The sequence below is a fragment of the Chiloscyllium plagiosum genome, chromosome 6 (assembly GCF_004010195.1).
Source record: "Chiloscyllium plagiosum isolate BGI_BamShark_2017 chromosome 6, ASM401019v2, whole genome shotgun sequence".
In the NCBI taxonomy this organism is placed as follows: domain Eukaryota; kingdom Metazoa; phylum Chordata; class Chondrichthyes; order Orectolobiformes; family Hemiscylliidae; genus Chiloscyllium; species Chiloscyllium plagiosum.
The window spans coordinates 90,222,292-90,236,877 of NC_057715.1; the positions used below are offsets into that span (position 1 = coordinate 90,222,292).

General features: G+C 38.0%; 2 protein-coding genes across 15 annotated transcripts in view; one reads left to right on the forward strand and one right to left on the reverse strand.

Moving 5' to 3' along the window:
- exosc8 (exosome component 8) overlaps nucleotides 1-4,403 on the forward strand; it is a 35,019-nt gene extending 30,616 nt beyond the window's left edge. For both annotated transcript variants that reach the window (XM_043692098.1, XM_043692097.1), the window contains exons 10-11: nucleotides 3,041-3,147; nucleotides 4,232-4,403. In XM_043692098.1, coding sequence (XP_043548033.1) covers nucleotides 3,041-3,147; nucleotides 4,232-4,359 — 235 coding nt within the window. In that variant the 3' untranslated portion in view covers nucleotides 4,360-4,403. The remainder of the gene's footprint in view (nucleotides 1-3,040; nucleotides 3,148-4,231) is intronic.
- A 59-nt stretch (nucleotides 4,404-4,462) lies between these two features.
- Nucleotides 4,463-14,586, reverse strand: part of supt20 (SPT20 homolog, SAGA complex component) — a 61,043-nt gene continuing 50,919 nt past the window's right edge. For 4 of the 13 annotated variants that reach the window (XM_043692080.1, XM_043692083.1, XM_043692079.1 and 1 more), the window contains 4 exons: nucleotides 9,387-9,506; nucleotides 6,672-6,771; nucleotides 5,644-5,768; nucleotides 4,463-4,714 (listed from right to left, as the gene is read on the reverse strand). In XM_043692080.1, coding sequence (XP_043548015.1) covers nucleotides 4,574-4,714; nucleotides 5,644-5,768; nucleotides 6,672-6,771; nucleotides 9,387-9,506 — 486 coding nt within the window. In that variant the 3' untranslated portion in view covers nucleotides 4,463-4,573. Of the gene's footprint in view, nucleotides 4,715-5,643; nucleotides 5,769-6,671; nucleotides 6,772-9,386; nucleotides 9,507-14,586 lie in introns of those variants that run through there. The other 9 variants (XM_043692082.1, XM_043692084.1, XM_043692086.1 and 6 more) reach the window with 9 other exon arrangements.

The window sequence follows — 14,586 nt, forward strand, 5'->3', positions numbered from 1 at the left end:
GAACTCTATCTCCAATCTCATTTTTATTCAAATATATTAGATACCATCTGTGAATCTGCCCAACTTTATCTCTGTGTGATTGGTAGAGATCATTCTCCATCTTTATTTCACTTGGAATAGAAAAAAGTAGTAAAGTATGATAAACAAGTAATGTCTTAAATTTAACTTTCTTGGTTCAAGTTTAGAAATACAATTAATATATAATTTGTAACAAATGCAATGCCTGGAATGCAAAAAAAAATGTTTAAGTATGGCTAACAACAGGAATTAAATGTTACTAATTGATTAAAGGAAGAAGCTTATAATATTGCCTGAGTAGTAAGCCTGAGGATTTGGCACAGGTGCCTGTCTGTGTGGAGTTTCCCCATGTCTGCATAGGTTTCCTCCCACAGTCCAAAGATGTGTTTAAGTGGATTGGCCATGCTAAATTGCCTTGTAGTGTCCAGGGATGTGCAGGTTAGGTGGATTAGCCATGGAAAATGCAGGGTTACAGGGTTGGTAGCAGAGTCTGGTGAGATGCTCTTTGGAGGGTCGGTGCACACTTGATGGCCAAATGACCTCTATCTGCGCTGCAGGGATTCTATGATTCAAAGGACTGAGAAAATCATATGGGAATAAGAAAAAATAATAGGAGAGTTGATTGGCAAGGTGTGAAAACAGAAATATTTTATGGATGTAGGAAGAGATTATGGAAAGTAATCATAGGCCCATTGGATTTTCAGAAAATCTTGTGATAGGATACGACACAAGAGCTTAATTCACAAAATTAGGATTCATGGAGTTGGAGTAGTATGTCAGCTCAGATTCAGGATTGGTTAATAGTCAAACTACAGAGCAGGAACATTTTCAGGTTGGCAGTCTGTATTTAGCAGTTTAGAGCAAGGATCAATACATGGAAGGCAAAAGTGAGGACTGCAGATGCTGGAAATCAGAGTCTAGATTAGAATGGTGTTGGAAAAGAACAGCTGGTCAGGCAGCATCCGAGGAGCAGGAAAGTCGACGTTTCGGGCAAAAGCCCTTCATCAGGACATCATCATGAGTCCTGATGAAGGGCTTTTGCCCGAAACGTCGAATTTTCCTGCTCCTCGGATGCTGTCTGATCAGCTGTGCTTTTCCAGCATCACTCTAACCTAGACTCAATACATGGAACTCAGCTGTTTATGATCTACTAACAACATTGTTGAGAGGATTCAGTGTTACCTCTCCAAGTTTGCTGCAGATTGAAAGTTAGTTGAGAAACTAACCTGAGGATAAATTCAGCTTAAATGAGAGGGAAATGTCAAATGGAAAGCAGAGTGTGAAGTTATTCATTTCAGTAGGAAAATGGTGAAAGACTGGGAAATATGTACATTGAGGAACCTGGTGTGTCTTGTATGTGAAACACAGAGAACTAGCACACAGTTACCACACAGTATTTGCTCTGTTAAGTATGTGCATGCATTTATTATAAAGAGATTAGCATATAACAGTAAAGATGTATAACTACAATTGTACCGGTATTAGTGAGGCCACTCCTGGAGTAGTGTACAATTTTCATTTCCCTAAAGATGCCTAGAAGAGCAACGAAAGTCCAGTAGTCAGATTTGTTGCAAAAAGGGAGTTGATCTGAGGAAAGATGATATACACTTAGACCTGTATTCCCTTGAGTTTAAAATAATAAATAATTCATTTATTATGGGAAGCTTGACCAGATGGTAGGGAAATCTAGGACACGATCACATTCTCAGAATGGATCAGCAATTTTAGGTCTTTGATGAGGAGAAATCTCTTCATTGAGAAGTGGATAGTGCAGGAATGTGGAATTCAGATAGATTACCAGCCAAATTCTTGTTACATGGCACAACAAGCTCAAAGAGTTAAGTGACTTACTCCAGCTCCTCTTTATGTTTCTAACAAATTTAACTTGCTCAACGAGAGTGCTATAGAAAGACAACTTTCTGATGTTTGAAGTATTTCTTTTAAAGTCACTTATGAGTCAGTTGGGTCTAGTGGGATAGCAGTGTATGGTTACTGATAGTCACCTGAGTCTAAATTGAAATCCCAGTGCGATACTCAAAAAAGTTTTACTCCTGGTAAATGGAGGTTAGTCAGCTATCACTGGACATGGAAGCAAAGAATCAAAGAGCAGGAGATGGACTATGTGAAGGCAAGAGAAGGTTACAAATTGGAAGCGAAGTTGATGAAATTTTGAAGGCAAAAGCATGGAATGACTGATACTCAAGTGTTTGGATAAAAAGGTGTGAGAGAATGGAAAGAATGTTCCATAAAAAAGAAGCATAGCCAGAACCCAGGCTATGAAATACCTTGTATTTGGAGTGTGTAAGTGGATTTGAACAATAATTCACTCAATGTGAGAACAAGTTCAGCAAAGTGGAGGAGGGTAGTGGTGGTTGGACATTGATGTAGTCTCTAAAAGGGAAGAAGCAGAATGCTTCAGACTCCTGAAGGCATTGATTATCCATGAAGGTTGCTAGACAGTATGTAAAGCAGGCTTTTGTCTCATCAAAGTAAGCTTGAATGCTGACCCAAAGACGAATGACCAATATTCAACAGCTTTTCACCAGACTTTTTATTAGTATTATTTTTAAAAAATTAATTATTTAAGGTCTATATAAATAAACAAAATTATCAGTAATTGGAATATTCCAAATGCCACGATTTTAATTTCTTTAAATAATAATTTAATAGAATTGAACTCTAGACCTTACTTCACTGTACTCTGACTTTTTTCATCAATGGTAAATGACAGATATATTTGGGGATTATTATAATAATTTATTGTACAATCTGAATGTCATAATGGTGCCAAACCATGTTTTTTAAACTTGTTTTTAATGGAATTTTATTTGAAATCTATTGCATACTTGACTGTATGCACACAGGTATAAATTTGCATTATTACAGAAGAACTGCAGTTTGCAATCTTTATGCTATTATTGCAAAATACAAAATTGTGATATGAATTACTGAAGCTAGGAAGCAAGTTGTTGTGGGAGAAACTGAAGTTTGAATATTCTAAAAGGTTTCTCTTTTAAAAAAGCACAATATTCATTGTCGATCCAACAGCCGAGGAGGAGACGTTGGCATCAGGGATGGCTACTATAGTCATTGATGAAGAGGATAGGCTTTGTGCTGTTCATAAGCCAGGTGTGTTAACATAAAATCCTAGTTTGCATAATCCTGATTTGGCATAATCTGTCCTTTTGCATGATTTTGTTGGACTTATGTCCTTTATCCAGTTGATATTGTCTTGCGCCTGCTGAAAAATGCCATCTACCAGCCCTGTTGGGTAGTTAGTTCATTTTCAGTTGTTACCTATGTTAAAATTAGAGAACAGGGTAGTACATATGACCCTGTACAGTTCTGACAGAATATAAATAAGTCTATATGCTCCAGTTGAAATAGAAATGAATAATGAAATGACAAAACTGACAGCAAAGTAATTGTTCCTTCACACAAGCAATAAACCATTATGGCAGTTCAAAAGTACATGCTAAGGCTAATGATGGTGTACTACTTCATGCTGAGTGCAATGTCAATCCACACGTCCAGTCCATTATCAAAAGTTTCTGGTGCTTCTGACCTGATGTTCCATCGATCTTAGCAGCTTCACTTTGTAAAGAATAGGGTGGATCATATACAAAGTCCTACCCTAGGCTCACCCCACCCAAAAAAAATCTGACAAATGATTTTCCATCAACTGTTTTCCCCCGCATAATACCAACAGTAACAGGGCTTTAATTTCTGGCATTCTCCTTAAGTCCCTTTATTTAGGCCTTCATTGAGGTCACAAGATGGCTCTGATTAATTTTCTTTCCTGTCTACCCCCCAAAATGTCTTGTGATTTTGCCAAAAGATCGGTTACAACTCCTGGAAAAAGATACAGTAAAATCATTACTAATAAGAAAACTTGGGTTTAGCCACCAAAAAGTACTAGAATTTTTATTCCCCCAAGTGCAATTACTTTAGACATCAGATATTTGTAAGAAAAATGTTAATTGATAATTCCGTGCAAGGATTTATTTTAGTTTTACTGTATTAGAAAGCCTTCAAGTAAGATGTGGAAGACACTTGTGAAAAAGACCTGTACTTGACAGTGATATTTCAGCATGTAATGTGTTTGTTTTAACAATGATTTAAATATGAAGAACTGTCCTTCTTTGACTGTATTGTTTCAGTAAGAACATAACCGTTGTTGCCAATCATTCTATCTTTTTCTTTCCATATGGAGGGGGGAGTGGTCTCTCCAGTGAAAAACTCCAGGACTGCATTGTTCGTGCGCAAACAAGACACAGAGAAGTCCATAAACTGCTCACTGAAGTGATGAAGAGTGTAACACCCACAATAAATGTGAAATAGTGAAGAGTTAATCTTGTACAATAAATCAGTTTTTGTCTTTGAAATCATGTACAAGTTATTTTTAAACTAAGTTAACAATGAATTCTTGCTGAAACAAAAAGACTTATATGCAATGGTTAGGTTTAATTTTTAAAAATAATTTTAAAAAAAAAATTCACTTCACCACGAGAGATAAGTTCAATAAGTAATTTTAAAGTTAAAAACATGAGATGGTTCATGATTTTGGTGGAGTAGGAGTTCCTCTTTTCCTTTTACTTTTTGACTGGCTGCCTGAATGCTGCTGTTGCTGCTGCTGTTGTTGTTGTTGTCGAAGCTGAACTGCTATAGCCATTTGATGTTGCAAGTATCGTAACTGCTGCCAGGAACGGAAGGGGAACAAAAGAACACAATTTGTAAGACTTGGAGAAAAATGGTCAGATGATCAAATTGCAGGCTTGACAGCAAAGAGATGAATCAGTTTAAACATTTTGGAAGTTTTTAAGGATGGAGACAGAAAAAGAAAATTAAACCCACAAATTTAATGACTACAGTCAAGCAGCACCAGTGGCACAGAAGAGTTAAGACAATTTGACACACAAACACTTTGTTCTTGCAGAGCTAACTGCATGCTTGTTAGTCAACGTCAGATCTAAATATGCTTTAGTATTTTCAGTTGGATGCAGATGTGGATGGTAACAGAACCGCAGCAAGTCAGCAACTTCTAAGAGGCATCTGTGCTAGGCTCAGTATTATAATGGAATGTACCAAGTTAAACAATTGTATGTTTTGCAGTTTCAAGTTATTTCAATTGTTCTATGATTCTTGAATTATTTTGAAAGAAGGCTAACAACATAACTCAAGGCAAATTGCAATGAAATCATATTGAGCACTAGCATCTTATATAGCAAGCCATTTCCATAATGCACAGTTGATGTTGATTCCAACTGCAGGTATGCAAAAAAGTAGATTTTTAAAAACATTTTTGGGAGGGGATATAACAGATATCCTTTATAACATTGCCTGCAGTGGTTCTCATTCTTTCAATGTGCCACAAGCACTCTTGAGCATAAGTACAAGAGAAAGAGGTGGATGGCTAGGATGTCATTAATGTAAATTCAGTGCTCCAAAGTGATTAAATAATTACATCCTCATTGCCCAATTTTTTTTGACTGCTAACTCTTCACAGATTTAAATAAACAAAACATTTTAGATTTTTGGGCAGCACCTCAGAGACTTTTCTCCATTCTTTATTTTGGAGCTGAGAATTTTTTATTTCATGTAATTGTAGCCAAGTTGCTGGATTACTTGTATCTGTTGCTGCTGCTGCAAGGCTTGTTGCTGTTGCTGCTGCAAGGCAGATGTAAGCTGGAGTCTCTGCTGAGGAAGGCTTTGCCCAGGTCTGTTCACAGCAGAGCCAAGCTGAGACAACACTACAGGGGAGATAGGTAGAGGGAAAAGGAAGGACAACAAGAGGTTCAAATGAGGGAGGGAACCAGGATAGGGAAAGATTGTAACAGAAAGGGGATCAGTAGAATTCACCTATTAGTCTAAATCAGAAACATTGCTAAATAATTTTATGGAATGTAACAAGATTACAGGTCTGTAATTTGTTAAATATACTGAGTGTGCACTTAATTGTTTGGTGTTGAAAATGGTTTGCAAGTTTTCAGTTGGAAATATCTTTGTAAATATTTGTTGAAACTTTAACAGTATTTCACTTAATAGAAATTCATTGAGATATCTCATGTTTCTCAAAGGTCAGTTTTGTTTCAAAACATTTGTTTACTTTCTGGATTTATGGAAAATAGAATGAACATGTCAACCTTTTGACATCCATTATAACAAAATAATGCACACTCAGTACTCAAGGTTAAATAGCTTAAATTTTAATGGAAATATGCATGCTGATCAATTGATTAGTCAGACCTCCACAATAGTTGGTATTATCAGCGACTGGAAGATAAATGGATATGGATTGGTATACTCCTCAAACCACCAGGAAGAATTACTGTGCAAAGCAACAGACATTTGTAGGGTAAGGGAAGGGGGAAAAGCTCAAGGAAAAGGATTGTGTGCAACAAAATAAATACATGCATTCAGGCTTTCAAAGAGTTGCTGCAATCTTTTTAATATGCGCACTGTCAAGCAATCAGTGTTTGACTGAAAGTGGCATCACAAGACTCCAAGGGGGGGGGAAAAACAATTATTAGCTGTTCATAGGTGCAAAATATAAGGCTGATAAACTAGTCAGGCATTTCTGAAAGAAAGTTACTCAAGAAAGAAATAAGAGGAGGAAAAGACACAAGTATAAAGGTGAAAGCAAGAGTATGTACCTGCAGCCTGTGGAGGCACAAAACCTGCTGCCAGGTTGATGACTGCAGTCTGCTGAGCTGTCAAAGCCTGCTCCTGGCTAGCTGGAGCCTGGTCAGAATTCTGCTGGACAGAAGAGAGTTCCTACATCTGAGTTCTGTGGTATTTGCATCAGTATGAAGTATTATTTATTCATCATTTGAACATTTCTTCTAGACTAGATCTCAAGGATTTCAACTTCAGTGAATCATAATGATACATCTCAAGGAATCAGTATTTTAATGGATAATTTTAAGAAGCTGATGTAGCCACAAACTATTCTGAAGGATTCTGTATTTTTTGCCAAAGGAAAATTCTGCTCAAATATAAACCTCTGTCTAAATATGAGATTCAGAGTAATCATCCCATAGTTTGTACATCATCTCTTCATTTTCCAGAAACCAATGGACCTAATCTTTATGCTTACAGAGATAACAATGGATTTAATTACTTAATTTAGTTCAGTGTTGGCTGATGGAAAGTGATTACATTTTATGTTAAAGAGAACTAATCCTTAATAAGAGAATTATATTCTGAACTAGACTCCAAGCTTGGGGGATAGTCATTCCCAGAAATCAGCCTCAAAAATTAATAAGACATTGTCCTCCACCTCAGAAGTAGCTCTTAGAAAAAAACAGAATCTTGATATGTTCAATTTACATAAAGGTTATTCAAAACCCCAGCAAAGAATGCTCTCTGGGACACACATTATAACAACTTGTGTATCTGAAGGAAAAGCCTAGTAGGAAGTGAGAAAATTTCATCCAGTATGAATGAAGATATTTAGAAGGAAACATGAAAGACAATCCTATTTTAGTGCGACATTGAAGTTTGCAAAAAAAAGGGAAGCATCATGCATTTTAAAAAAGCAATACAACAACCCTTCTTACCCAAGCCAACACAAATAAAGCAAATTCAACCATCTGCTGCGAAAGATTGCCATTGGTACTGCTGAATTTTTGTGGATTTAATAGCATGGCTTAACATTTGGCGATAACAGTGAAAATGAATCCTGGAATAAATTAACCACTTAAGTGACTAACTATTTAACTAAGTTATGCAGTATAGTTATTGGCCAGGGTAACCACTGTTTTCTCTAGGATTTGCAGTTGGATGAGAGACATTAATTAAAACTTGTAGAAATCTCTTAATTTTTATGTTAATAGGTTTATAAGTATAAATGTAAGTGGCTTGACACAGACCACGTATTGTTCAAGTTACAGGTTTCAACCTTAGATATTCTGTATGGTCCACTTTTTTTTTTGAGATGCAAGAAACTTTTGTTTTTATTTAAACTTTACTTAGCTGCCTTCGGATTTTTTTGGAAAAAAAATTGAGTGATTCTAAAAGTTTATTGGTCTGAAATAAACTTCTTCATAATTAAATGATTAAATTCCGTACATGAACTTTTGTGAAAGGACACGTCTAGTCTTACTAGCTTGACAAGTAATGGAATGGAATGTCATGTCAAAATAGACATCACACAGGCTAAGCATTGACTTTTTATCAATGGATGTCACTATTATAATGCAAGCTAAGACTGAAACACCCTTTTGGACACAAACAAACAGCACCCAATCAGTGTCAATACTGTTTTGATATTTAGGAGAATTAAGCAATTGAAAACCAAAATTCACTCCAGTTCTAGCCAGGGAATTACACTAGGGTTGTGTCTCACTCTAACCATGAAAATGATCACCTCCAGGCAAACAAAAATATGTATAAAATATTCAAATATTTTATAATATTAGCATTCAAATTTATTTATTGATTTAATGTGCTAACAATATTTATCTATTTCATTTGTTGACCACACTAGATATTAATCTATTTTAATGAAGTAGTATTATACTTTAGCTAAATTGTTTTTCAAAAATGTTTTCAGATTAAAAAGAATTAAACTTTGCACATCTCAAATGACATGGATACTACAAATTAAGCTTGTCAATGTTAATCATAAATTAGAATATGATATTGTTTCACCATTATTGCAAAGCAAGTTTGAGTGTCTAGGAGAAAGTGAGGTCTGCAGATGCTGGAGATCAGAGTCGAGTGTGCGTTGCTGGAAAAGCACAGCAGGTCAGGCAACATCCGAGGAGCAGGAGAATTGATGTTTCGGGCCAGAGCCCTTCCTGAGCTGGATGGTTGAAACTAGGGTAAGGTGGGGGAGGGGAATTGAGGAAACTGGTGAAGTCCACATTGATGCCTTGGGCTTGAAGGGTCCCAAGGCGGAAGATAAGATGTTCTTCCTCCAGGCAATGGGCGGCGATGGAGGCGGCCCAGGACCTGCATGTCCTCGGTAGAGTGGGGCGGGGGAGTTGAAATGTTCGGCCACAGGGCGGTGGAGTTGATTAATGCGGGTGTCCCAGAGATGTTCTCTAAAGCGCTCTGCGAGAAGGCGTCCAGTTTCTCCAATGTAGAGGAGACTGCATGGGGAGCAATGGCTACAATAAATGACGTGTGGAAGTGCAGGTTTCAATTTTGCTGTCCATTTTATAGAAACGGTCAAGGAACATCATATACTGGAAAGTGTGTAAGAGGAATATCCCAGCCCTAGTAGCTTTAGTTTTCCCATATTTTAAGATTTACATTCTTGTCATTTCAAAAGCTGCATTCACAACTGCATGGTTCAGTTGTGTTTTGCAGCCTGCTTTTAGTGAGTCAACTTACTAGCTTTGTAACATGTAAAGAAAATGCACCTGTTCTCCCTGCTGTTGAGGGCTGGAGATTGCAGACTGCTGGGATGACTGTTGCTGAGAAAACTGGGGGAGCTGTTGCTGCTGTAGTGGATTGAAGATCACTGGCGGGCAACTTGAGAGCTGGGATAGGATTAAAAATGTAAAATAAAGACAAAACGACTATCTAAATTTGGATTACACTGTATTATCCTTAGAACTACATCTCTTTTTTTGGCCCAGAGGCATTTTAAGAGCTTACATAGAGAAACATTCATTATCATTTTTCAAAGTCTGTCTGAAAATGAAATAAGGCCGTTAAGAAAGTTTAAATTCATTGCTTTTGAAAAAAAAGTCATGGTGACAAGGGCATAATTTTTCCCATCTCGATATGGCTAAACTTGCTAAGTGAATTCAGAAAACATTAGGAGCCAACCACAGTGTGGAGTTACATTTCGGGTAGCACAGTTAGGAACAGCAGGTTAATCATTTTCCCCACTTGGCAATCCAAATGACGGAAGTCAGTTTCACAAAGTATCAAGATTGTGTACGATCTCATTTGCTAATCAACATCCTACCCCTCAACAGGATCCTGTATTAACTTTGTCTCGGTGGATTTAAGTATCCATGTTCAAATTGACACACTGCGCAGATATTTCACTTAGGAGAAGGGATGCACTATCTCACAGCTTCTGTGTTGTCACAGGTTACAAACAAAGTTTAAAAAGGTGATGGATTTCTTCAGGGTGGTATTTCATTTTCCTTGGTGAAATATCTGAAGTTTCACAAGTTGGCGATAATGGGAGGACTTGTAATTCAGCCACTGAGACATGTATGAATGATACTTAACAGCTTTGCTGAGAGCTGGATTGCCTGGAATTCTCATATGTGTTGATTTGATTTAATCTCCTGCCCCCAAACCCTAAAGGGTACTGAAAGAAATGCAATCGGGTGGCACTCCAACTGCAAGCCAAACTTTCAAAACCAATATTTTCATCTGTTAGACCCTGAATAGAAATGCGTTGACTGCTGGAAATCTGAAATAAACACAACAGGCTATATGACGTATTACACACACGGGAGGAGAGAAAGAGTCAATGATGATGATTTTTGATCCTGGGTCAGGCAGATCTCCCATCTCAATGTGTCGGCAATCTGGATGGATAGGCTGCCAGTTCCTGAGGTGGGCTGAGCACGGAGCCTGCCTCAGTGCTCCAGCTCTACGGCCAAATATTGAAATATTCCATCAGCACTTACCTTTAATCTCTCAGATTCTCTATGCCTCACCAAAGCCAATCCATGCCACCTAAAGATCTCTACTCAACTCTCATAGCCACTCATGTACTTTATGTCAGTCCATGCCACTTTACTCATTGCTCATGGCTGCTGACTCCATAGGCCAATTTAGTGCTTACTTCCACCCACCATTCTTTGATGGGCTCATCAGTGGCAAATGGAATTAAATCAGGTAAATGTGAGGTGATGCACTTGGGCAGGACAACATGGGTACGGCCATTGGAACTACTGAGATTCAGAGGGACCTTGGTGTGTGTGTGCATTGTGGTCCCTTAAAGTATCAGAATAGGTGGTTAAGTGGTTAAGACAGCATATGGTATACTTGTCTTTATTAGTTGAAGCATACAATTTGAGAGCAAATTGATTATGCTGGAACTGTATACAATGTTGGTTAGGCCACTGCTAGAGTAGATTAGATTACTTACAGTGTGGAAACAGGCCCTTCGGCCCAACAAGTCCATACCGACCCGCCGAAGCGTATACCACCCAGACCCATACTCCTACATTTACCCCTTCAGCTAACACTACGGGCAATTTAGCAAGGTCAATTCACCTAACCTGCACATTTTTGGATTGTAGGAGGAAACCGGAGCACCCGGAGGAAACCCACGCAGACACGGGGAGAATGTGCAAACTCCACACAGAGAGTCGCCTGAGGCAGGAATTGAACCCGGGTCTCTGGCGCTATGAGGCAGCAGTGCTAACCACTGTGCCACCGTGCCGCCCAGAAGTAGTGTGTGTAGTTCTGGAATCCACAGTAAAGGAGGGAAATGATTGCATGGGAAAGGGTACACAGATTTACCAGGATGTTGCTTTGGGGGCTGGACAGTTCCAGCTATGAAGAAAAATTGGACAAACTGGGGTTGTTTACCCAGCAACAGAGGAGATAGACAGGGGACATAATTGAGATGTACAAAATATGTAGGGTTTGGATAGGGTAGACAGGAAGAAACGTTTCTCTTGATGGAAGGATCAATTTGGGAGGGATGTTGCATCGATTTAACATAAAGGGCAGAAGATTTAAAGGAGACATGAGGAAGATCTTTCACCCAGAGGGTGAGAGGAATATGCAACTCTCTGCTTATAAAGGCGGCAGAAATGTTCATAACATTTCAGAAGTATTTAGATGTGCAAATCACATATAAGGCTATGTGCCAAGATAGAATAGTTCAGTGGCTGGTTTTGACCAATACAGTTGCAATGGTCCAAAGGACCTTTTTTCTGTGCTTTCGATCTCTATGACTGCAAGGTGAGACTTGGATATTTTCAACATTTTCATCATGGCAGGGTCTCCTCATGGTGAAAAATTAGGCCACTGTTTCAGATCTATGTCCTTTCATCAGAATGCAAGAAGTTTTGAGCAAGTGAAAGGGAGATGCTGGGGGAAAAACAAAATGGAAAGTGTATGATAAGATTTGAGAGATTAATGATGAAACATTTCATGATATAAGGTGCAAGGCCAAACGAATTGGTTCTGGTATGAGTGAAGATATGATAGATACAGCTAGAAGAGATGTTAATTGCAGGATTATGAACAGTTGCCATTCAAAAACAGAGAGTGTTAAAAAAACAGCAAGGAAAAAGAAACAAAAATAGGGCAGAGTTAATGATCTAAAACCGTCACATCCAGGAAGTTGCAAAGTGCTTACTCAGAACACTGAGGTGCTATTCCTCAAGCTGGGGTTGAGCTACATCAGAACATAGCACGAAGTTGAGGTCAGAAATGTTTGATTGGCAGCAATGTGAAGGTCTAACATAAGAAGCAAGTGGTTGCTCAGGGTTACGTTTGTGAACAAATTGGAAGTTTCCAAACAGCTTCATTGGAACAGTGCCATAACTCTACTGCTTTACACTGAATGAGCTCAACCGAGCTACAACACCTGACATGCAGTTTACAGGATTAAATTATGCATGATCATATGACTAAAACACTGAAAGCTTGCTAGGATATGTGGAGCTTTCTTCATTCTATCCCAGCAAATTTTCTTTGTAATATTTATTAAAATATATTTTGTTAGTCAGTTTCAGCCTTTTTGAAGCAGTGTCCAAAAACACGTCTAACATGTCAGATCAGAAGGAAAGTCTGATGGAGAGTTAAATGGACAGCTGTAGTGTTAGGGTTATGTTTGTAGCTTGGACAGAGATGATCTGCAAAGCAGTTACCCATTCTATTTGCTGTCTCCAACAGAGAGGCTATTTCAGGAGTAGAGAATGCAGTATTCTAAATTTAAAGAAGAACAAGTTTAATTGTTAATGATTTGGGACCTTGGACATTAAGGGAAGAGCATGTGTTGCATCTCCTCACTTACACGGTAAGGTGCTATGGAAGGGAAAGGTGTTGAAGATGACAGTGTCCCCTGTCAGCTGTCTGAAGGGGCTGCTCTCTACATAATTCCCTGGTCTACTCCTTATTTACTCTCTCTCTCCCCTTTTCCCACAGTACAATTCCATGCAAACCAAAGAGATGTAAACGCTGCCTTTTATCTTCTCTCTTCTCACCATCATTGTCTGAAACACTGCTTCCAGATGAAACAGTGATTCACATATTTTCAAATGAGCACTGCATTTACTACTCATGACATGGCTTCCTCAACAATGAGACAGCCAAATGCAGACTTGGTGACCACTTTGCAGGACACCTCCAAACAGCTCACAAATCTGAGTTGCCTCTTACGTTAATTCTCCACCTTCTTCGCACTCTGAACTTTCTATCGTGAGCTTCCTGCTGCATCCCAGTGAGTTCACGAATTTTAAATCATAAACTCTGCCTTTTCATTTTCTTTATATTTTTTCCTGTTTGCTTTACCTTACACATCTTTCTTCTGCTAGCTATTCATAATTCTGTTTCACAGTTTTTCTAGAAATATCTTTTACTTCTTGACTTGCCCCATCATGACTCTCTTTGACTTATACCATGACCATTTAGACATTTAATCTCTTACACATTCCACATGATCGCAGACTTTCCTTTTTGTTTTTTTTCCCATCCTCTGAGCTTTTATTTGCTTAAATTTTACTATATTTCTAACTTTTCCCAGTTCTGATCAATAGTCACAGGCCTAAACAATAATAACTTATCATTTCTCTAATGCTGCCAAACCTATCGTGACAAGTATGCAGAGGTGGGCTTCAGAAAACTTAAGTAGATCTTTTGAGAAAGAGAGAGATTGTTAGCTATGTGTTATAATATTGAGAGCTTTTAGGATTGCTCACGTCTCTCTTTCACTCTTTAGACAATTGCTTCAATTTATTCCATTCCTTTTCCAATTCCCCACAGCTGTGCAAAGTTTTCCCCTCATCAAATAAATTTTTGAAAATTATTGTCCAAGCTGTTTCCCCAATATTTCACTCAGTGCAAAATCATATAAATCATAAAACGTTTTACCTAATATCAATTCTCATCTTCCCTCTGGTTTCTTTGTCAAATACCTGAAACCTGTATCCTTTAGTTACTTATCTTCCACTCCTGGAAACAGTTCTTCCTTATTTACTTAACAAAACCCTTCATGATCTTGAACAACTCTGTTAAATCTTCCCTTTTAAAGCTCTACTCCAAGGAAAACAACCTCAGTTTCTCTTGTCCCTGCATCTTTGCACCATTCCAATAAATTTCTTCTGTACTGTTTTGGAGAGTTTGAAATTCTTCCTAAAATATTATATCCAATTTTTACATAACATCACAGCTGGGACCCAATCAGCCATTTTTAAAGGTTTTGCAGAATCTTCTTGCATTTGTACTCCATGGCTGTTTGAAAAGCTAAGGATAAGTCTTTGTTTTAACAATAGCTTTCTCAATTTTACCTGCCATCCTAAAAAAAAAGGTATGTATACCCTAGACCTCTCAAGAACACTCACTAGAATATTACAACCTAGATTTATTAAACAGTAAATTTGATTATATATTAGAGAAGCTAATGCAAACACAACA